The 22,157-nt window shown below is 39.7% G+C and overlaps 1 protein-coding gene and 2 pseudogenes across 1 annotated transcript in view; 2 read left to right on the forward strand and 1 right to left on the reverse strand.

The window, feature by feature from the left end:
- Positions 1-14,164, forward strand: part of DRAM2 (DNA damage regulated autophagy modulator 2) — a 58,736-nt gene extending 44,572 nt beyond the window's left edge. The window contains exon 9 of the mRNA XM_074381270.1: positions 810-14,164. Coding sequence (XP_074237371.1) covers positions 810-827 — 18 coding nt within the window. The 3' untranslated portion in view covers positions 828-14,164. The remainder of the gene's footprint in view (positions 1-809) is intronic.
- Positions 14,165-16,140: 1,976 nt separating this feature from the next.
- Positions 16,141-16,380, reverse strand: LOC120360519 (myocilin opposite strand protein-like; annotated as a pseudogene).
- Positions 16,381-16,460: 80 nt separating this feature from the next.
- On the forward strand, positions 16,461-20,099 carry LOC141580321 (divergent protein kinase domain 1B pseudogene; annotated as a pseudogene).
- Positions 20,100-22,157: the final 2,058 nt, after the last annotated feature.

The following is a 22,157-nucleotide window of genomic DNA, read 5'->3' on the forward strand; positions in this document are numbered from 1 at the left end:
GCATGTTTCATAAATGCAATAAAATTCATACTTGAAAACACTATTTTTCTTCCACGTTCTTTGTCATTTCAAGAATGTAATATAAGTATAATCATAAACTTCCCCAGTGGTAGAGGTGGGGCCTTGTGGAAAGTGGGCCATGGGGGAAAATCCCTTGTGAATGGATTTGTCATGCTTTGGCAGCTTCCATGTGGTGGTGTCTGCAGGTGTGCAGAATGCAAGCATGTGCAAGAATGGTGGAGACTTGGTAGCTTCCACCTAGATTTCAGAGGATGTATCAGAAAGTCTGAATGTAAGATAGACTCTACTGTGCCTCTTCACAGCCTCTCTGTGGGGGAGTTTCAATCCCACATTTTCATTTCCCCAAGGAGCCAACACACAGAGTTCCCACCAGGGCACTGCCTAGTGAAGCTGTGGGAAGAGGATCACTTCCCTTTAGACTTGAGAGTAATTCAGCACAAGCAACTTGCATCCTGAGCCTGGAAAAGCTGCAGGCACTCAATTCTAACCCTATGGTGAGAGCAGCCATAAGACTCCACCCTGTAAAGCCATAGGAGCAGAGCTGCCCAAGGCTTTGGTAACTCACCTTTTGCGCCAGAGTGCTCTGGATGTGGGACATAAAGTCAAGGATTCTATTAGAGCTTTAAAGTTTAATGTCTGCCCTGCTGGTTTTGGGACCTTTGTGGGACTTACTGCCCCTTTTATTTGGCCAGTTTCTCCCTTTTGGAATGGAAATACTTACCCAATGCCTGTACTACCATTGTATCTTGGGAGTAAAGAACTGAAATACCTCGTTTTTTACTTTACAGACTCATAGATGGAAGTAACTTGCCTCGAATCTCAGATGACACTGGACTTTAGACTTTTGAGTTGATGCTGGAATGAGTTAAAACTTGGAGAACTCTTGGGAGTCGTTCCCCCCAGTGTAAGTTTGCAGTGTGAAAAGGGCATGAGATTTGGGGAGGCCAGGGGTGGAATGATACAGTTTGGATGTTTGTCCCCACCAAATCTCATGCTGAAATTTAATCACCAGTGTTGGAGGTGAGGCCCAGTGGAAGATGTTTTGGTCATGGGAGTGGATCCCTTGTGAATGCCTTGGTTCCATCCTTGTGATAATCCGTGAGTTTTCACTCTATTAGTTACCACAAGATCTGATTGTAGAAAAGAGGCTTGCCCCTCCTCTCAACTCTCTTACTCCTTCACTTGACACGTGACATGCTTGTTACCCCTTCACCTTTCACCATAAGTGGAGTCTTCCTGAGGTCCTGACAGAAGCAGATGTTGATACCATGCTTGTGCAGCCTGCAGAACCATAGCCAAATAAACTTATTTTATTTATAAATTATCTAGCCTTTTTTTTTTTTTTTTTTTTTGAGACGGAGTTTCGCTTGTTACCCAGGCTGGAGTGCAATGGCACGATCTCGGCTCACCGCAACCTCCGCCTCCTGGGTTCAGGCAATTCTCCTGCCTCAGCCTCCTGAGTAGCTGGGATTACAGGCACGCGCCACCATGCCCAGCTAATTTTTTTGGATTTTTTAGTAGAGACAGGGTTTCACCATGTTGACCAGGATGGTCTCGATCTCTTGACCTCGTGATCCACCCGCCTCGGCCTCCCAAAGTGCTGGGATTACAGGCTTGAGCCACCGCGCCCGGCCCAAGTACACCTTTATAGTATGAGCCCAAAATATCTGACACAGGTCTCATTCAATTTAGAAAGTTTATTTTACTAAGGTTAAGGACACCTCCATGACACAGCCTCAGGAGGTCCTCACAACATGTGCCCAAAGGTTCAGGATACCGTTTGCTTTTAAATATTTTGGGAGACATAATACATCAATCAATATGTGTAGGATTTACATTGGTTCAATCTTTACGTATTTCATCCATGTTATCCATTTCTTTTATTCTGTTTACTGTGTTTATAATCTTTATTTTATAGTTCTTGTTATTTTCAACATTTTTATCAACTGTGTATCTATTTATATTGTCTATTTTTTTCTGAATTGTTAGTAACATTGTCTTTTTTCTTAGAATGTCTTGTAATTTTTTTTTTTTTTTAAATGGAGTCTTGTTCTGTTGCTTGAGCTGGAGTGCCATGGCATGATTTCAGTTTACTGCAACCTCCGCCTCCTGGGTTTAAGCAATTCTCCTGCCTCAGACTCCCGAGTAACTGGGATTACAGGCACCCGCCACCACACCCGGCTAATTTTTTGCATTTTTAATAGGTACGTGGTTTCAATATGTTGGCCAGGCTACTCTCCAACTCCTGACCTCGTGACCCGCCCACCTTGGCCTCCCAAAGTGTTGGATTGCAAGGCTTGGGCCACTGCGTCTGGCCGTCTTTAATTTTTAAATGGATATTGGAGATAGTATGTAAGGAATTACAATTTTAGAACACTTTATTATCTGAGGAAATAACTCTGTACCTTTTAACACTTACCTCTCATTTCCTTAACCCCCACTTCAGCCTTATGTAACTATTAGTTTACTTTCTGTCTCTATAGATTTATTTATTCTGGACTTTTATATGAGTTCAATCATATAGTGTGTGGTGTTTTCTGAATGGCTTCTTTGCCTTAGCATAATATTTCAAAGTTTATTTATGTACTATGCATCAGTACTTCTTTCCTTTTTATGGCTGAATAATTGATTGTATGGTTATAAATTATACCACTTCTTTTTAAATTTATTCATCCCTTCAGGGACATTTGGGTTATTTCTACCTTTTATATATAATGAATAATAGTACTGTAAACATTTGCATATAAGTTTCTATGTGGATATATGTTTTAATTTTTCTGGATTATTTACCCAAGAGAGGAACTACTAGATGACATGGTAAACTCTATATTAATTATTTGATGAAACATAAGACTGTTTTCCAAGTCAGCTAGACCATTTTAGATACTGTAGTGTATGAATGTTCTGTTATCTCCATGTGCCCACCAACACTTGTTAACTGACTTTAAAAAAATAATAGACTATGTTTTAGAGTGGTTACAAGTTCACCACAAAATTGAGTGGTAAGTACAGCTATTTCCCATGTACTCCCTGTCCTCACACCTGTAGAGCCTGCCCTGCTATTTATCATCAACTCTAACCAGAATGGTACCTATGTTACAATTGATGAACCTACATTGACACATCATTACTACTCAAAGCCCATAGCTTACATTAGGTTTCACTCTTGGTATTCATTTGGTGGGTTTTGACAAATGCATAACATGTATCTATAATTATAATACCATAGAGCAGTGGTCCTCAACCTTTTTAGCACCAGGGACTGGTTTCGTGGAAGACAATTTTTCTGTGGACTGGGGGGGGATGGTTTCAGGATGAAACTGTTCTACCTATGATCATCAGGCATTAGTTAGATTCTCATAAGGAACATGCAACATAGATCCCTCAGATGCGCAGTTCACAAAGGATTCACACTCCTATGAGAATCTAATGCCACCACTGATCTGACAGAAGGTGGAGCCCAGGCAGTAATGCACCCCAGCTGCTCACCTCTTGCTCTGTGGTCTGGTTCCTCAGAGGCCATGGACAAGTACCAGTTTGTGTCCTGTGGGTTGTGGACCCTTGCCATAGAGACTACTTTTTCAGCCCTAAATAGTCTTTGCTCTGTCTATTTATTGCTCCCTTGCCCCTAAACCATGGCAACCACTCAACTTTTTACTGTCTCCATAATTTTGCCTTTTCCAGAATGTCATATATTTGAAATCGTATAGTATGTAGCCTTTTCAGATCAGCTTCTCTCACTTAGTAATATGCTTTTAAGGTTACTCTTGCCTTGTCATGGCTTGCTTCCTCGTTTCTCTTTAGAAATGAATAATATTTTATTGTGTGGATGTACTAGAGTTCACCCTTTTATCTACTGAAGGACATCATGTTACCCTTCAAAATTTGGCAATTATAAATAAAATGGCTATAAACATACATGTGGATGTTTTTGTGTTACACATAGTTTTGAGCTCCTTTAGGTAAAAACCAAAAAGCACAGTAGCTAAATTTTATGGCCAAAGTATGTTTAGTTTTAGAAGAATCTGCTAAATTATTTTTTAAATTGGCTGTACCATTTTCCATTTCCACTAGCAGTGAATGGGAGTTCTTGTTTCACATTCTCACAGTATTTTGATGTTGTCAGTGTTTTTGGATTTGGTCATTCTAGTAGTTGTGTAGTAGTAGTGGAATCTCATCATTTTAATTTGTAATTTCCTAAAGACACATGATGTCAAGCATCATTTCATATGGTTTTTCTGCTATGCATATTATCTCTGATGTGCTGTTTATTTAGGTCTTTTGTCCATTTTTTTAACCAGGTTGTTTTGTTATTGTGTTAAAATTAGAGTTAATTGTGTATTTGTAGAAACAATAGATTTCTAGACAAAAAGTATAAAAAGAGACAAGGTTATTATGTAATGATAAAGGGATTAATTCAGCAAGAAAATATAACAGTTATGAATATATATGCACTCAACACTGTAGCACCCAGACATACAAAGCAAACATTATTAGAGACCATGAGAGAGATGGAGTCTAATACAATAGTAGCTGAAGACTTCAGCACCCCACTTTCAGCATTAGACAGATCATCCAGACAGAAAATAAAGAAATATCTGAATTAATATGCACTATCAAGTAAATGGACATGATATATATGTCAGAACATCTTTTTTTATTAGCTACAAAGGACGTTTTTTCCCTCAGCACAGGAATCATTTTCAAGGATTGAACATAGATCACAGAGCAAGTCTTAAAAATTCAAAAAATTGAAATAATATCAAGCATCTTCTCTGACAACAGTGGAATAAATCTAAAAATAAGAGACATTTCAGAAAATATACAAACACATGGAAATTAAACAGTGTACTCCTGAGTCAATGAAATTAAGAAGAAAATTAAAAACTTTCTTGAAACAAATGATAATGGAAACACAACATATGAAAACTTATGGAATATAGCAAAAAAGTACTAAGTGGAACTTTATAAGTGCCTATATATATTTTAAAAAAAACTTAACCAAACAATGCATCTTAAGGAAGTAGAAAATCAAGAGAGGATTAAAAAGAAAATTAGTAGAAGAAAATAAGAAAGATCAAAGCAGGAATAAATTGAAATGAGGAAAATGAGACAAAAAAATCACCAAAACAAAAATTTAGTTATTTGAAAAGATAAACAAAATTGAAAAACCCTTATTTAAAGTAATTTAGGAAAAAAGGGACAAGACCCAAATAAATAAAGTCAGAGATGAAAAAGGAGTCATTACAACTGATAACACAGAAATGTAAAGAATCATTAGTGGCTACTATGAGCAACTATGTGGCAATAAATTGGAAAATCTAGAAGAAAGGGATAAATTTCTACAAACAGAATGCACCGGGGTTGAACCATGACGAAATTTAAAACCTGAACAAACCATTAACAAGTAATGAGATTGAAGCTGTAATAAAAAGTTTCCCAGCAAAGAAAAGCTTAGGACCTGATGACTCTACTGCTGGTTTTTTCCATATATTTAAAGAAGAACTAATATCAATCCTACTGAAACTATTCTGAAAAATAGAGGTGGAATGAATACTTCTAAACTAATTCTATGACGTCATTGTTACTCTGTTTCCAAAACCAAAGACACATGAGAGAGAGAGAGAGAGAGAGAGAGAGAGAGAGAGAGAGAGAGAAAGAGAGAAGGGAGGGAGGGAGAGGGAGAGAGAGAGAGAGAGAAAGAAAGAAAACTATAGGCTTATATTCCTGGTGAACGTAAAGACCATATACAACAGACCTACAGCCAGTATCATGCTGAATGGGGAAACTGAAAGTCTTTTCTCTAAGATCTGGAACACAACAAGAATGCCCACTTTCATTACTGTTATTCAACATATTGCTGGAAGTCTTCACTAGAGCAATTGGACAAGAGAAAGAAAGGGCATCTAAAATTGGAAAGAAGTCAAATTTATCCTTGTTTTCATATGATATGATGTTATATGTGGAAAAACCTGAAGACTCCACCAAAAATACTATTAGAACTGATAAACTAAATTCAGTTTAGTTGCAGTTCACAAAATCAACATATAAAAATTACTAACATTTCTATATGTGAATAATGAGTAATCTGAAAAAAACTCAAGTAAGTAATCCGATTTACAATAGTTGTAAATAAAATTAAATACCTAGGAATTAGCCAAAGAAGGGAAGGATTTCTACAATGAAAAGTATAAAACATTGATAAAAGAAATGGAACTTAATGGCTTCAAAAAGCAGTTATTTTATATGCTTACAATTTTGTGATTTAACAATCTGCACTGAACTCAGATGCCCTAGTTTTGCCAATTGTTTCATACTACATATATAAGTCACTATTTTCCCAGTCCCCAATAGCATTTTCCTCACTACATTTTGGTTTCTACCTATTGCCCAGTCTCAAAGCCAGTGAAATATTTTATCTATTTTTTTGTTGTTGTGCAGCACCCAATTTCCAGATATCATTTTCTGATTCCGTTATCTTTGGCTGAATAGCAAATGACTACCAAATTTAGCTTGAAACAACAAAAATTTTTTATCATCCAAAGTTCTGTAGGCTATTAGTTTGTATGATTAGTTGGAATGCTCTTGCACTGGTCTCAATGGGTTCTTTCACATAGCTGAAGTTACCTAGCTTCTTTTTATGGCTCTATGTATTCCAAAATGCAAAAGCATAAGTTCTAAGGCACTTTGAAGCCAAGACTTGAAAATTCAATATTTCACTTCTGACACACTATATTGAATAAAGCATAGTGGCCCAGATTCAAAAACTGTGTGTGTGTTGAGGGGGAGGCTGAGAAAAAATGGCAGACAGGAGGCAGGACTAATTTGCAGCTCTCAGATGGACAGAACAGCATGTGGAGACTTGCATTGTGAACTTTTGCTCCAAGAACTCTTGCAGGAACATACCAGGAAAACAAAAGAATACATGGACCCTTTGAATGAAGTGGCTTGCCACTGCAAACTCTGTGAGAGAGCCAAAATCTGTGAGTGCCCAAAGTGTGAGAGGGGGAAATTTCATCTCTGAACACACATCCTCACTGAAAATCCAGATCACAGGAGAAGGTTTTAACCTTACCTAGAGCTGAAATAAATTTAGAAAGCAGAGTGAAATATAAAATTAAAAGAAGTCCTGTGAGAATTCCCAGTCCCCACAGAAGCCCAAAAAAGACATTTCTTACTTTATCTCACCTGGATTTTGGGAGAGGGCTGTCAGTAGAATCAGGGAAGGACCTCAGAAAGAAGAATACTACCCGCTTAACTTTGTGATAATTTTGACTAAGCATGAATTTTTTCTGGGCTGAATCTGGGGGAGAGGGATTAACAGGAAGTACGTATATGAGCACAGAAGCCATGGCAGATGGGAAGGTGTGGGACCTGAAAGCCCTGCTTGCTTTCTCCCTACTAGGGAGGCTTGTAGCCTGGAACAAGATCTCAGCCCTGATCACCACCTGCCTGGATACAGGCTTGGTACTGTTGGTGAGGCATAGCGGGAGTGAGATTGGCCTTGTTTGCTGAGTGAGAGCTGGGTGAGGCTTGTCACTGCCAACTTTTTCTCACTTTGCTGGTGACTGTATGATGTAGCAGAGGCAGCTGTAATCTCCATGGAAACATATTTCCATTGGCCTGAGGCCCACACCCCCATTTCCCACAGCGACTGCAGCAAGTCCTGCTCAAGGAGAGTCTGAGCTCTCATATGCCTAACTCTTTCCCCACCTGATGGTATTTCTCTACCTAGCCTGGTAGCTGAAGACAAATACATAATCTCTTGCCCATCATCTAGAAAACCTTAATTCTTATCTAGGTGACCTTAGGGCAAGCTTATATTCCTTCTATACTGTGGCAACCGATGTTCTCTTGAAAGTGCATCCTCCTGGTTGGAGGCCAACCTACTCAAGCCATTACAGTAACTTATAAAAAAAACTACCCACCTCTAAGAGAGGAGAAAACAACTAATTCCACTGTCTGTAACATCCTGGCTAACCAGAGGGCCTGAGTTTGTCTACATGACAACTTCACTAGCATAATCAGCATTTGAGAAAACCAGCACACTAAACAAAACAACCAAGGGCCCTCACAAAGCCCACTTCACTCTCTTGCTTCCTCCACTGAAGCAGTTGCCAGTATCCATGGCTGAGAGACCTGGAGATGGATCACATTACAGGACTCTTTGCAGACACTTCCCCATATCAACCCAGAGCCTGGTAGCTCTTCTGAGTGGCTAGACCCAGAAAAGCCATAACAATCACTGCAGTCTGGCTCTCAGGAAGCCCCATCCCTAAGGGAAGGTAGAGCACCATATTAAGGGACCACCACATGGGATAAAAGGATCTGAACAGCAGCCCTTGAACCCTAGATCTTTCCTCTGATGTAGTCTAACCAAATGAGGAAGAAACCAGAAAATAGATTCTGGTAATATGACAAAACAAGGTTCTTTTTTTCAAGGTTCTCACCCTGAAAAGATCACGCTAGTTCACCAACAATGGATGTAAATTAAGAAGGAATCTCTGAATTTCCAGAAAGAGAATTCAGAAGATACAGAATTCTCTGAATTGCCACAAAGAGATTCAGAAAATACAACAAAGCTACTGAAGAAGGTACTAGAAAAACATGAACTTCAACTTAAATAAATTTTTTAAATGGTACAGAATATGGGCGAAAAATCCAGAGAAATAGATAGCATAAATTTTAAAAAATCACAACTTCTGGAAATGAAAGACACACTCAGAAAAATGTAAAATACACTGGAAAGTTTCAACAATAGGATTGAACAAGTAGAAGAAAGAATTTCAGAGCTTGAAGACAAGGCTTTTGAATTAACCCAATTCAATAAAGACAAAGAAAAAAATAAAAGAAATGAACAATGCCTCCAAGAAGTTTTGAATTATGTTAAATGACCAAACCTAAGAATAATTGGTGTTCCCAAGGAAGGAGACAAATCTAAAAGTTTAGAAAACTTATTTGAGGGAATAATTGAGAAAAACTTCCCTGGCCTTGCTAGAGATCCTGATATCAAAATCAAAGAAGCTCAAAGAACATCTAGAAAATTCATCAAAAGATCATCAGCTAGGCACATAATCATCAGGTTATCTAAAGTCAAGACAAAGGAAAGAATCTTAAGGCTGGGAGGCAAAAGCATCAGGTAACCTATAAAGGAAAACCTATCAAATTAACAGATTTCTCAGCAGAAACCCTGCAAACTAGAAGGGGTTGGGGTCCTGTCTTTAACTTTCTTCAGCAAAACAATTATCAGCCAACAATTTTGTATCCAGTGAAACTAAGAAAGATAAAGTCATTTTCAGACAAATGAATGCTGAGAATTCACCACTACCAGGCCAGCACTACAAGAGTTCTAAATCTTGAAATAAAATCTTAAAATACAACAAAATAGAACCTCATTAAAGCATAAATCTCATATTGCCTATAAAACAACACACACACACACACACACACACACACACACACACACACAGAAACCAAGGTATTTGGGCAACAACTAGCATCATGACTAGAAGAGTACTTTACATCTCTATACTAAAATTAAATATAAATAGCCTAATTGCTTCACTTAAAAGATACAGAATGCCAGAATAAATAAGAATTCATCAACCAAGTCTTCAAGAGAGTCACCTAACACATGAGGACTCACATAAATTTAAGGAAAAGGAGTGGGAAAAGATATTTCATGGAAATGGACATCAAACGCAAGTGGGAGAGTCTATTCTGATATCAGACAAGGCAGATTTTAAAGTAAAAACAGTAAAAAAAAAAAAGACAAAGTGGAAAATTATATAATGATAAAATGACTAACAGGAAAACATCACAATCTTAAATATATATGCACCTAACATTAAAGCTCCCAAATTTATAAAACAATTCCTACTAAACCTAAGAAATGATATAGATGGCAACACAATATTATTAGGGGACTTCAATACTCCACTGATAGCACTAGATAGGTCATCAAGACAGAACATCAACAAAGAAATGGTGGACTTAAACTATACCCTAGAACAAGTGGTCTTAACAGATATTTGCAGAACATTCTACCCAACAACTGCAGAATATACATTCTATTTATCAGCACATGAGACATTCTCCATGATAGACCATATGATAGGCCACAAAACAAGTCTCAATACATTTAAGGAAATCAAAATTATAAGTAGTCTTTCAGACCACAGTGGAATAAAATTAAAAAATCAGCCCTATAAGGAATCTTTAAAACCATGCAAATACATGAAACTTAAATAATCTGCTCCTGAATGATTATTGGGTCAATAATAAAATCAATGTGAAAATTAAAAAATGATTTGAACTGAATGATAACAATGACACAGCCTATCAAAACCTCTGGGATATAGCAAAAGTGCTGCTAAGAGGAAATTTTACAGCATTAATTGACCACAACAAAAAGTCTGAAAGGGCACAGATAGACAATCTAAGGTCATACCTCAAGTAACTAGGGAAACAAACTAAACCCAAACCCAGTGGAAGAAAATAAATAACAAAGATCACAGAAGAACTAAATGAAATTGAAACAAAAAAAGTTACGAAAGATAAACAAAAATCTTGTTCTTTGAAAAGATAATTAAAATTGATAGATAATTAGTGAGATTAACCAAGAAAAGAAGAAATTCCAAATAAACTCAATTAGAAACGAAATGGGAGATATTACAATTGATACCACAGAAATACAAAAGATTAGTCAAGGCTACTATGAACAACTTTATGTACACAAGCTAGAAAAACTAGAGGAGATGGGTAAATTTCTGGAAATATAAAACCCTCCTTGTTTAAACAAGGAAGAAATAGAAATAGAAACTATGAACATACCAATAACAAGCAGCAAGATTGGAATGGTAATATTAAAATTGCCAACAAAAGATAAGTCAAGGGCCATATGAATTTGCAGATGAATTCGATTAGACATTCAAAGAAGAATTGGTACTAATCCTACTGAAACTATTCCAAAAGATAGACAAAGAGGGAATCCTCCCTGAATCATTCTATGAAGCCAGTGTCACCCTAATACCAAAACCTTGGAAAGTTCATAATAAAAAAAGAAAACTAAAGACCAATATCCTTGATGAACATAAGTATAAAAATCCTCAACAAAATACTAGCTAACTGAATCCAACAGCATATCAAAAAAATAATACACCATGCTTAAGTGGGTTTCATGTCAGGGAGGCAAGGATGGTTTAACATACACAAGTCAATAAATGTGATACACCACATAAACAGAATTAAGAACAAAAATTGCATGAGCATCTCAATAGGAACAGAAAAAGTGTCTGACAAAATCCAGCATTGCTTTATAATTAAAATCTTCAGCAAAATCAGCATGAAGAGGACATACCTCAAGTTAAAAAAAGCCATCTATGGACAAACCCATGGCCAACATTATACTGAATGGGAAAAAGTTGAAAGATTCCCTCTGAGAACTGGAAGAAAACAAGGATGTCCACTTTTGCCACTTCTATTCAACATAGTACTAAAAGTCCAAGCCAGAGCAATCAGACAAGAGAAAGAAAGAAAAATAGGGCATTCAAATACAGGGCATCAAATAATATAAAAACAAAAATAAACTCTATCCAAAGGACAGCAACTTCAAACATTAAAAGACATATGCATACATATGTTCATTGCAGCACTATTCGCAATAGTAAAGATATGGAATCAACCTAAATGCTCGTCATGATAGACTGGATAAAGGAAATGTGGTGCATATACATTGTGGAATACTGTGCAGCTGTAAAAAATGAGGTCACTTTCTTTGCAGCAACATGGATGGAGCCGGAGGCCACTATCCTTAGCAATCTAATGCAGGGACAGAAAACAAAATACCAGATATTCCCACTTACAAGTGGGAGCTAAATAATGAGAACTCATGAACACATAGAAGGGAGCAACACACACTGGGGCCTCTTGGAGGCTGGAGGGTGGTAGGAGTGAGAGGACCAGAAAAAATAAATAATGGGTACTAGGCTTAATACTTGAGTGATGAAATAATCTGTAGAACAGACTCCCATGACACAAGTTTAACTACATAACAAAACTGTACTTGTGCCCCTGAACTTAAAAGTTGAAAAAAATAACATCAGTCCACACAAATGAAGATTCAGCACAAGATCTCTGGCAACTCAAAAGCCAGCGTGTCAATAGCAAAAGATATGGAATCAACCCAGATGTCTATCAATGGTAGACTGGTTAAAGGAAATGTGGTACATATACACATGGAATACTATGCAGCCATAAAAAGGAATGAGATCATATCCTTTGCAAGGACATGGAAGGAGCTGGAAGCCATTATCCTCAGCAAACTAACACACAGTAGAAAACCAAACACCACATGTCCTCATTCATAAGTGGGAGCTGAACAATGAGAACATATGGACACAGGGAGGGGAACAACACACACGGAGGCCTGTTGGAGGTGTTGAGGGAGGAAAAGCATCAGGATAAGTAATGATTACCTGTGGAGCTTAATACCTAGCTGATGGGTTGATAGGTGCAGCAAACCATCATGGCACATGTTTACTTATGTAACAAAACTGTATGTCCTGTGCATGCATCCTGGAACTTAAAATAAAATAATAATAAAAACAAGTCAGCATGGCTTCTTACCTACAAATGATTGGAATAGTTCCCCAACAATGATTCTTAACCAGGCTGAAATGATAAACATTTCAGAATCTGGATAGAAACAAATATCAAGATTTAGGAGAAAGTTGAAACCCAATCCAAGGAATCTGAGAATCCAGTAAGATGATACAAGAGGTGAAATGTGAAAGATGGAGCCTTAGCAGCAGCAGCAGTGTGTGAGGGTGTGTGAACCTAGAGGAGTTCTTATATTAATTTCTTGTCATTGATTTATGTTAGTCAGGTGCAAAAGTAATTGCTGTTTTTGGCATTGTAAGTAATGGCAAATAGTTTAATTTTACTGTTGTCAAAGTGAATATCTTTCATGATTTTGGCTCTTTGAATATTCAGACTTGCCTTGAGTCCTGATACCTTAAGAATTTGAACCAAGCTGAACTGATAGAGCTGAAACACTCACTACAAGAATTTCATAATACAATCACAAGTATTAATAACAGAATAAAACAAGCTGAGGAAAGAATCAAAGAGATTGAAAACTGATTCTTCCAATCATTTAGTCAGACAAAAATAAAGAAAAAAATAAACAAAACCTCCACAAAATATGAGATTATGTAAAAAGACCAAATCTATGATGCATTGGCATTCTTGCAAGACAGTGAAAGAAAGGAAGCAATTTGAAAAACATATTTGAGGATATAGTTCATGAAAATTTCCTAAACCTCATTATGGAGGCCAATATTTAAATTCAGGAAATGCAGAGAATTTTTCTGAAATATTACACAAAAAGACCTCCTCAAGACACATACTCATCAGATTCTCCAAGATCAAAATGAAAGAAAAAAATGTTAAAGGTAACTAGAGAGAAGGAGCAGGTCACCTACAAAGGGACCCATATTAGGCTAACAGTAAACCTTCCCGAAGAAACTCTTCAAGGCAGATGAGACTGGAGGCCTATATTCAGTATTCTTAAAAAAGAAAGAAAGAAAGAAAGAAATTTCAGCAAAGAATTTCATATGCAGCCAAACAAAACTTTATAAGCAAAGAAGAAATAAGATCCTTTTCAGACAAGCAAATGCTAAGGAAATTCATTAACACCAGACATGATTGTAAGAGGTTCTTAAGAGAGTGCTCAGTGTGAAAACACAAGACCATTACTGACCACCACAAAAACAAACTGAAGTACATAAACCATTGACAATAAAAAAACAACTACACAAACAAGTCTGCATAACATCATGATAGCAGGATTGAATCCACACATATCAATATTACCCTTGAACATAAATGGACTAAATACACCACTTAAAAGGCACATAGCGGCAAGTTGGATAAAGAAGAAAACCCAACTCTATGTTGTCTTCAAGAGACCCATCTCACATGCAAGAACACACATAGCCTCAAAGTACAGGTATGGAGAAAAACCTACCAAGCAAATGAAAAATGAAAAAGAAAGTACAGGTTGCTATTCTAATTTCAGACAAAACAGACTTTAAGACCACAATGATCAAAAAAAAAAAAAAAAAAAGAAAAGAAAAAAGAAGGGTATTATATAATGGTAAAGGATTCAGTTCAACAAGAAGGACTTAACTATCCTAAATAGATATGTACCTAACACAGGAGCACCCAGATTCATAAAGAAAGTTTTTACAGACCTTCAATGAGACCAAGATAACCACAAAATAATAGTGGGAGACTTCCACACACCACTGACAGTATTAGACAAATCATCAAGGCAGAAAACTAAGAAAGATATTTAGGCCCCAAATTTGACACTTGACTATTGGATCTAACAGACAACTACAGAACACTCTATCCAAAAGCAACAGAATATACATTCTTCTCATCTGCACATGGCACATACTCTAAAATTGACTACACAATTGGCCATATAATAATTCTCAGCAAATTCAGAAAAACCAAAATCATACCAAACACATTCACAGACCACAATGCAATAAAAATAAACATCAAGGCTAAAATGTTTGCTCAAAACCACACAATTACATAGAAATTTAAAACCTTGCTCCAGAATGATTTTTGGGTAAATAATGAAATTAAGGCAAAAATCAAGAAATTCTTTGAAATTAATAAAAGCAAAGACACAACATATCAGAATTCCTGGAAAACAGATAAAGCAGTGTTAAGAGAAAAGTTTATAGTATTAAATGCCCACATCAAAGTTAGATCTCAAATAATAATTGACCATCATACCTAGAAGAACTAGAAAAACAAGAGCAAATCAACTTCAAAGCTAGCAGAAGACAAGAAATAAGCGTATCAGAGCTGAACTGAAAGAAACTGACTATTGAAACAGATTTTTCTCCATATTTTACTTTGAGGCTATTGTGTGTCCTTGAATGTGAGATGAGTCCCTTGAAGACATCACAGAGTTGGGTCTTGCTTCTTTATCCAACTTGCCACTGTATGTCTTTTAAGTGGGGTATTTAGCCCATTTATGTTCAAGGTTATTATTAATATGTGCAGATTTGATTCTGTCATCATACAAAAGATAAAGGAAATAAGAACTTTGTTCTGTGAAATAAGATTGATAGACCATTAGCTGGACCAATAAAGAGGAAAGGGAAGAAGATGCACGTAAACACAATCATAAATAAGAAAGATAACATTACCACTCACTCCACAGGGGAAAAGAAACTCTCAGAGATGATTACAGACACCTCTATGCCCACAAGATAGAAAACCTACAGGAAATTCATAAATTCCAGAAACATACAACTTTCGGAAGATTGAACCAGGAAAAGTGAAACCCTGAACAGATATTGAGTTCCAAAACTGAGTCAGTAATAAAATTCTACCAACCAAGAAAAGCCCTGTACCAGAGGGATTAACAACCAAATTCTACCAGATGTATGAAGAAGAGCTGGTACTAATTGTACTAATAATATTTTAAAGTGTTGAGAAAAAGGGATTCCTTTTTAACTCATTTGATGAGGCCTGTGTCAGCCTGATATCAAAATCTGGCAGAGACAACTAAAAAAGAAAACTTCAGGCCAATACCCTTAAAGAACATAAATGCAAAAATCCTCAGCAAAATGCTAACAAACCAAATGCTGCAGCATATCATAAAGCCAACCCACCATGATCAAGTAGGCTTTATCCTTAGGATGCAAGTTTGGTTCAGCATATGCAAATCCATAAATGTAATATATCACATAAACAGAACTAAAGTAAAAACCACATGATCAACTCCATAGATGCAGAAATCCTTTTGATAAAATTCAACTACCCCATGTCCTCAACAAATTAGGCATTGAAGAAACACACCTCAAAATAGTAAAAGCCATGTATGACAATCCCACAGCCAACATCGTACTGAATGGACAAAAGCTGGGAACATTTCTATTGAACACTGGAATTAGACAAGGATATTTACTCTCACCACTCCTATTCCACATAGTACTAGAAGTCCTATCCAGAGTAATGAGGAAAGAGAAAGAAATAGGCTTTTTTTTTTCTGTGTAAGAATTCATTTCAAAATAACTTAAGGTTTTTATCTTAGGAGTCCCTGGGATCCTCAGCTGGAGAGGGAGGTGGGGTAGGAGGTACTCTGAGGTGGGTCCTGTGAGGGGGAGGGGCTTATTCCCAATCCAAGTGGGAGAGCATCTTAGCTTCATCACTTTTCTGGGTGATTATCTCTTCTCTAGTGGTCATGATGACTCTGCGCCTAGTCACCTCGGAGGTCAGGTCCTTGTAGGGGAGATTAATGGTGTTGTCCACAGGGCTTTTCTGAGCCATGGCCTTGCATTCAGGGGATTTGAGGAATTTAGGGTCACTGCAGCTTTTAATCCCAGGTCAGCTTTTACCTGTTAGCTCATGGATTTGCTAAAAACGTCCTCATGACATACTCTGTACCCACATACCAGCTACTCCGCCTTTTCGGAAAGAGAAAAGGCCAAAAATGAACCACCAGCATTAGCATCCTCCCCTTTTATCCTCATGTAGTCAATCTCTCTCAGGAACTTCTTTTTTTTTTTTTTTCTTTCTTTCTTTTTTTTTTTTTTTTAAGGTCCTTCTGCTGCCTTTTATTGGTTCCTGGCAGAGGAGGTACCCCAGGGCCAGGCAGGAGAGGCCGGGGCCTGGGGAGTTTCTGCGTCTGGGTGGTGGAGGCTCAGATTGGGAGCCGGAGGGGTTGGTGGAGGTTCTTAGGGGCTGAGCTTGGGGCCAGGGTCCCTGGGTCTGGGCCGGGAGACTGGGCCAGTCAGAAATAGGTGTCACTTATCCTCTGGGATGGTGAGGGCCTCTCCTGGGGCTAGGGGTATCACAGGGACAGAAGGCCACCCAGGGGGTCCGTGAGAGCCCCAGGGCAGGGAACGCCGCGGACTGCGTCTGCCTCCTGCGGGGCCTGGACAGGGAGGGGCTGTACCACAGCGGCCCCTGCTCAGGTCACCATGCGCCCCACAAGGCTAGAGCGGGCGCATGGGGCTCACAGCTCGTCGTGGTGCCGGGTCAGGTCCTCGCGGTAGTTGGTGGCCTGGCTGCCCGCAAACATGTTCCACTTCCCCAGGATCTCCGCTTTGCTCAGCCGCCAGTCCTTGTCCGTGTTGCTCTCATGCAGCAGGTGGTTGGCTTCCACCAGGGGCTGGTCCTCGGCGGGAGACAGGACCCAGTAGCCCACCTCATTCCCGTCCTTGTTCAGATCCCGGAAGTCCCGGAACTGCTGCCTCCCCGTCTGCACCCACACTGGCTCCTCCTCCCCGGGCTCGGCTGTGTACAGATCTGCTGGGACTGGGACAAAGGGCACAAGGTCAGGCGCAGCTCTGGGAGTCTAGTGTAGCTGGGGGCCTATCCTGGCTCCTATACTTCCTGACCCACCTGGAGCAATTCACTTAAAAAAATTTTTTTATGTTTTATTCGATTTTAATTTCTCAAATTTCATTTTTCATCAATTTTGAAGTTTCACTTTTGTCCAACATCCCACAAACAGCTGTAGACATGAAATGGTGTCCATGTGTCAAAGAGCTTGTCAGGGAAAGCTGCCAGTTGGTTTCTATACTGATGCCAACAGCCAATTTTGTCAACCAACAGGTTCAATTTTATGAAAAATGAAAACACAAACTCGCCATGCTATTTTTACAGCAACTCAGTGGTATCTGCTATGCAGTGCCTACTCCAATGTTCAAAACAGGGCAAAATGTTATAGGACTTAAAGGTTGCTTGTGACAGATCCAGAAGAAGACAATGAAACTAACTCAGGCATCATTCACTCCAAGGACGCAGCATTAGTTCACTAGGAGGGGTGTGGCCACATTCTACTGTGTGTGTGTGTGTGTGTGTGTGTGTGTGTGTGTGTGAAGTAATGTTCGCAATATTTACAATAAGAAAAAGACCTTCCACTGCTCATGATGTAACTTTCAGCAAAAAAAAAGTATTCATGCTTCTTTTCGTATCACATGATGGTGGCAAGACGAGAGAACATGCTTGTCTAACACTGCTTGGTTAAGGGTAAATTCTCTGAAGACAAAGCATCAGCAACTGGATGGAAGGTCAGAAGGCGAAGTTCATTTTCTTTAGTGTAGCTGGTCAATCTTCAGGTAACTATCAGAGTTCTTTCACAGGGGCAGCTATCGCGTTTCAGTGACAGGGCGTTTCTGTTTCAAAGTGTCAATGAGGGATATAAGACCCCTCGTTTTACATTGGTTGTGACTCTTCTGGTCACTGAGTCTGCTGGTGGTAGAGGTGGTCAAACTTTCTGAGAAGGCGGCCTGGCTACCAAGCACTTCTGACATCTAACATGCAGGCAGCCTGCACCGCCTCAGACACGTTACTGGCATTAGGCTCGCACCAGAAAACGTGGCACTCAAAGCGCTAGTTCCCCATGTCCATGATAAAGGCAAATGTGTGGACATCCTTCCTGATACCCATGAAGGACAGGAATCGCACAGGACACTCCACTAAGACTTCCTCTTCATTCTTTTCACAAAGTGTTGGAATTCATACCTATATTTCTTATATGTCACCTGCATTGCTATCTAAAAACAACAATAAAAATTTGAATGATGTAAAAAAAAAAAAAAATGGCGAGGGAGCGGGCCAGCGCAGCCCCAGCCGGCACCCACCATGCCGCGGCTGTGGCGCCTGGCGCCCCTGGTGCTCTTCTGCCCCTTCTCCAAGGGCCTGCAGGGCCGGCTCCTGGGCCTGAGGGTCAGATGTGTCTTCCTGGCCTGGCTGGGCGTGTTTGCGGGCAGCTGGTTGGTGTACATGCGCTACTCATCCTACTTGGAGCTCTGTCGCGGCCAGTCTGCCAGGTGGTCATCTGTGGCCAGTACCACCAGGGCATCATCTCGGGCTCCATCTGCCAGGACCTGTGTGAGCTGCGTCTGGTGGCATGGAGGACCTGCCTCTCGGCGGCCCCCGGCCAGCAGGTATACAGTGGGCTCTGGCGAGACAAGGATGTGACCATCAAGTGTGGCATCAAGGAGGCGCTGGACTCCAAGGCCCAGTGGGACGCGCCCCCCCGGCGGGAGCGGGTGCTCTTCGACAAGCCCACCAGGGGCACCTCAATCAAGGAGTTTCGGGAGATGACCCTCAGCTTCCTCAAGGCGAACCTGGGCGACCTGCCTTCCCTGCCGGCGCTGGTGGGCCAGGTCCTGCTCATGGCCGACTTCAACAAGCACAACCGGGTGTCGCTGGTGGAAGCCAAGTCCGTGTGGGCCCTGCTGCAGCATAACGAGTTCCTGCTGCTGCTGTCCCTGCAGGAAAAGGAGCACGCCTCCCGACTGCTGGGTTACTGCGGGGACCTCTGCCTCACCGAGGGCATGCCTCACGGTGCCTGGCACCCCTGCAGGGTGCCCTCCAGCAGTGGCTGGGGCCCGCTTGGCCGTGGCGGGCCAAGATCGTCATCGCCCTGCTGGTGTTCTTGGAGGAGCTCTTCCACAGCGCCTACGGGACCTTCTACATGTGCGAGACCACGCTGGCCAACGTGGGCTACACAGCCACATACGACTTCAAGATGGCCGACCTACAGCAGGTGGTCCCCGAGGCCGCCGTGCGCTGCTTCCTGCAGGGCCGCGGCCGCGAGCACAGCGCCGACTGCACCTGCGGGCGCGACTGCAGGGCCCCGTGCGACAGGCTCATGCAGCAGTGCATGCAACTTCATCAAAGTACAGCAACGTAGTTTTTAATGTGTAATAGTTGAAACTGAATAAACCACAGGTGGAAAATTTCAAGATATGTATAAAAAACAAAAGTAGAACTATAACCATAACATATTTAATGGTGAAACATTAAGCTTTTTAAAATCAAAAACAGGACAACAATGTCTGCTATCACATTGCTGCAAGTAGAATGTTGGGCATAAGGATTAGAAAGACTCAAAACTGTCATTATTCACAAATTATGTCATCATAACAGAAAATCCAAAGGTCTTTTTAGCCAAATTATTAGAACTAAAAAGATCTAGGAAGTTTTCCAGATTCAAAAATTAATTCGATTTTGTTTAATAGTACCAAACAATTAAAAATGTTCAGTAATGCTGGGCTCAGTGGCTCATGCCTGTAATCCCAGTACTCTGGGAGGCTGAGGCAGGTGGATCACCTGAGGTCAGGAGTTCAAGACCAGCCTGGCCAACATGGTGAAACCCCATCTCTGCTAAAAATACAAAAAATTAGCTGGGCATGGTGGCAGATGCCTGTAATCTCAGCTACTTGGGAGGCTGAGGCAGGAGAATCACTTGAACCCAGAAGGCAGAGGTTGCAGGGAGTTGAGATCTCACCATTGCAATCCAGTCTGGGCAACAGAGTGAAACTCCATCTCAGAAAACAAAACAAAACAACAAAAAAATCTCAGTAATAAATCAAACAAAATATTCAATATTGGTATGGTTTGGATTTGTGTCCCCACCTAAATATCACACCGAATTGTAATTCCTAATGTTGGAGTTTAGCAGCATTCATGAACATTTAATGCTCTTCTCAAGAGATCTGGTTGTTTAAACGTGTGTAGAACTGACCGGGCATGGTGGCTCACACCTGTAATCCCAGCACTTTGGGATGCTAAGGCAGGTGGATTGCTTGAGGCCAAGAGTTAGAGACCAGCCTGGCCAACATGGTGAAACATTCTCGTCTAAAATACAAAAATTAGCTGGGTGTGGTGGCACATCCTTATAATCCCAGCTACTCGGAGGCTGAGGCAGGAGAATCACTTGAACTTGGGAGGCGGAGGTTGCAGTGAGCCAAGATCGTGCAACTGCATTCCAGCCTGAGTGACAGAGCAAAACTCTGTCTCAAAAAAAGCATGTAGCACCTCCCCGCTCATCACTCTCCCTTGCTCCTGCTCTGATCATGTAAGATGCCTGCTCCCTCTTTCTGCTGTGATTGGAAGCTTCCTGAGGCGTCTCTGGAGGAGAAGCTGCTGTGCTTTCTGTACAGCCTGTAGAACCATGAGCGAATTAAATTTCCTTATAAATTATTTCTTTATAGCAATGAAAGAATAAACTAATGCAAATATCTTCATGGAAAAAATTGTAAAAACCTTATTAGACACCTAAATAAATCAAAAGAAACAGCATGTTGATGAATTGGAAGACAATGTTATAAAGATGATGATCTTCTTCCAATTGATTTATAGAGCTAATATTATCCAAACAAAAATTTCAAGAGTATGTTGTGAACTTGCCAAAAAATACATAAAAGTAGAAAGAGTTATGAATAACCAAGATGTTTTGAAAAAGAAAACAAGATGTACTAGTATCTTCTATTGCAGATAACAAAATTTTAAATGAAGCTATGTATTTAAGGCAATGTGTTATTAAAACAGGAATAAACAAAACAGACCAAAAGAAAAAATAGAGATCTAGAATTTGACGTGGGAACACATGGATTAGTGCTGTATGCTGGAGGAGGTATTGAAGAACACTGTAAAAATATTCTTTTTTTCTTTCTTATTTTTTGAGATGGAGTTTTGCTCTTGTTGCCCAGGCTGGAGTGCAATGATGCAATCTTGGCTTACCACAACCTCTGCCTGCCGGGTTCAAGGGATTCTCCCGCCTAAGCCTCCTGAGTAGCTGGGATACAGGCATGTAATTACAGACTATCATCCCCGACTAATTTCGTATTTTTAGTAGAGATGGAGTTTATCCCTGTTGGTCAGGATGGTCTTGAACTCCTGACCTCAGGTGATCCACCCACCTTGGCCTCCCAAAGTGCTGGGATTACAGATGTGAGCCATCATGCCCTGAGTGTAAAAGTATTCTTTATTCAATAAATTATTTTAGGGCAGATGCATATTCATGTAGATAACTGGAAAATTTATTTTTCCTTCACACTATACACAAAAATAAAATTTCAGTTTTTCACCAAGTCCTGTTAAAAAATTAACTACAAACATTTTAGAAGATAACTTAGAAGACCATCCTCAAGACCTCAGGATAGGAAAGAATTTACTGCATAACACACAAAAAGCATTAACTATAAAAGACAAGACTGATATATCCAACTACATTTTAAGTACATACTTCATTAAAAGACATACTTAAGAAAAAGGTCAGTTGTGAAATGATGGAATATATTTGTAAT

The sequence above is a fragment of the Saimiri boliviensis genome, chromosome 11 (assembly GCF_048565385.1).
Source record: "Saimiri boliviensis isolate mSaiBol1 chromosome 11, mSaiBol1.pri, whole genome shotgun sequence".
NCBI lineage: Eukaryota > Metazoa > Chordata > Mammalia > Primates > Cebidae > Saimiri > Saimiri boliviensis.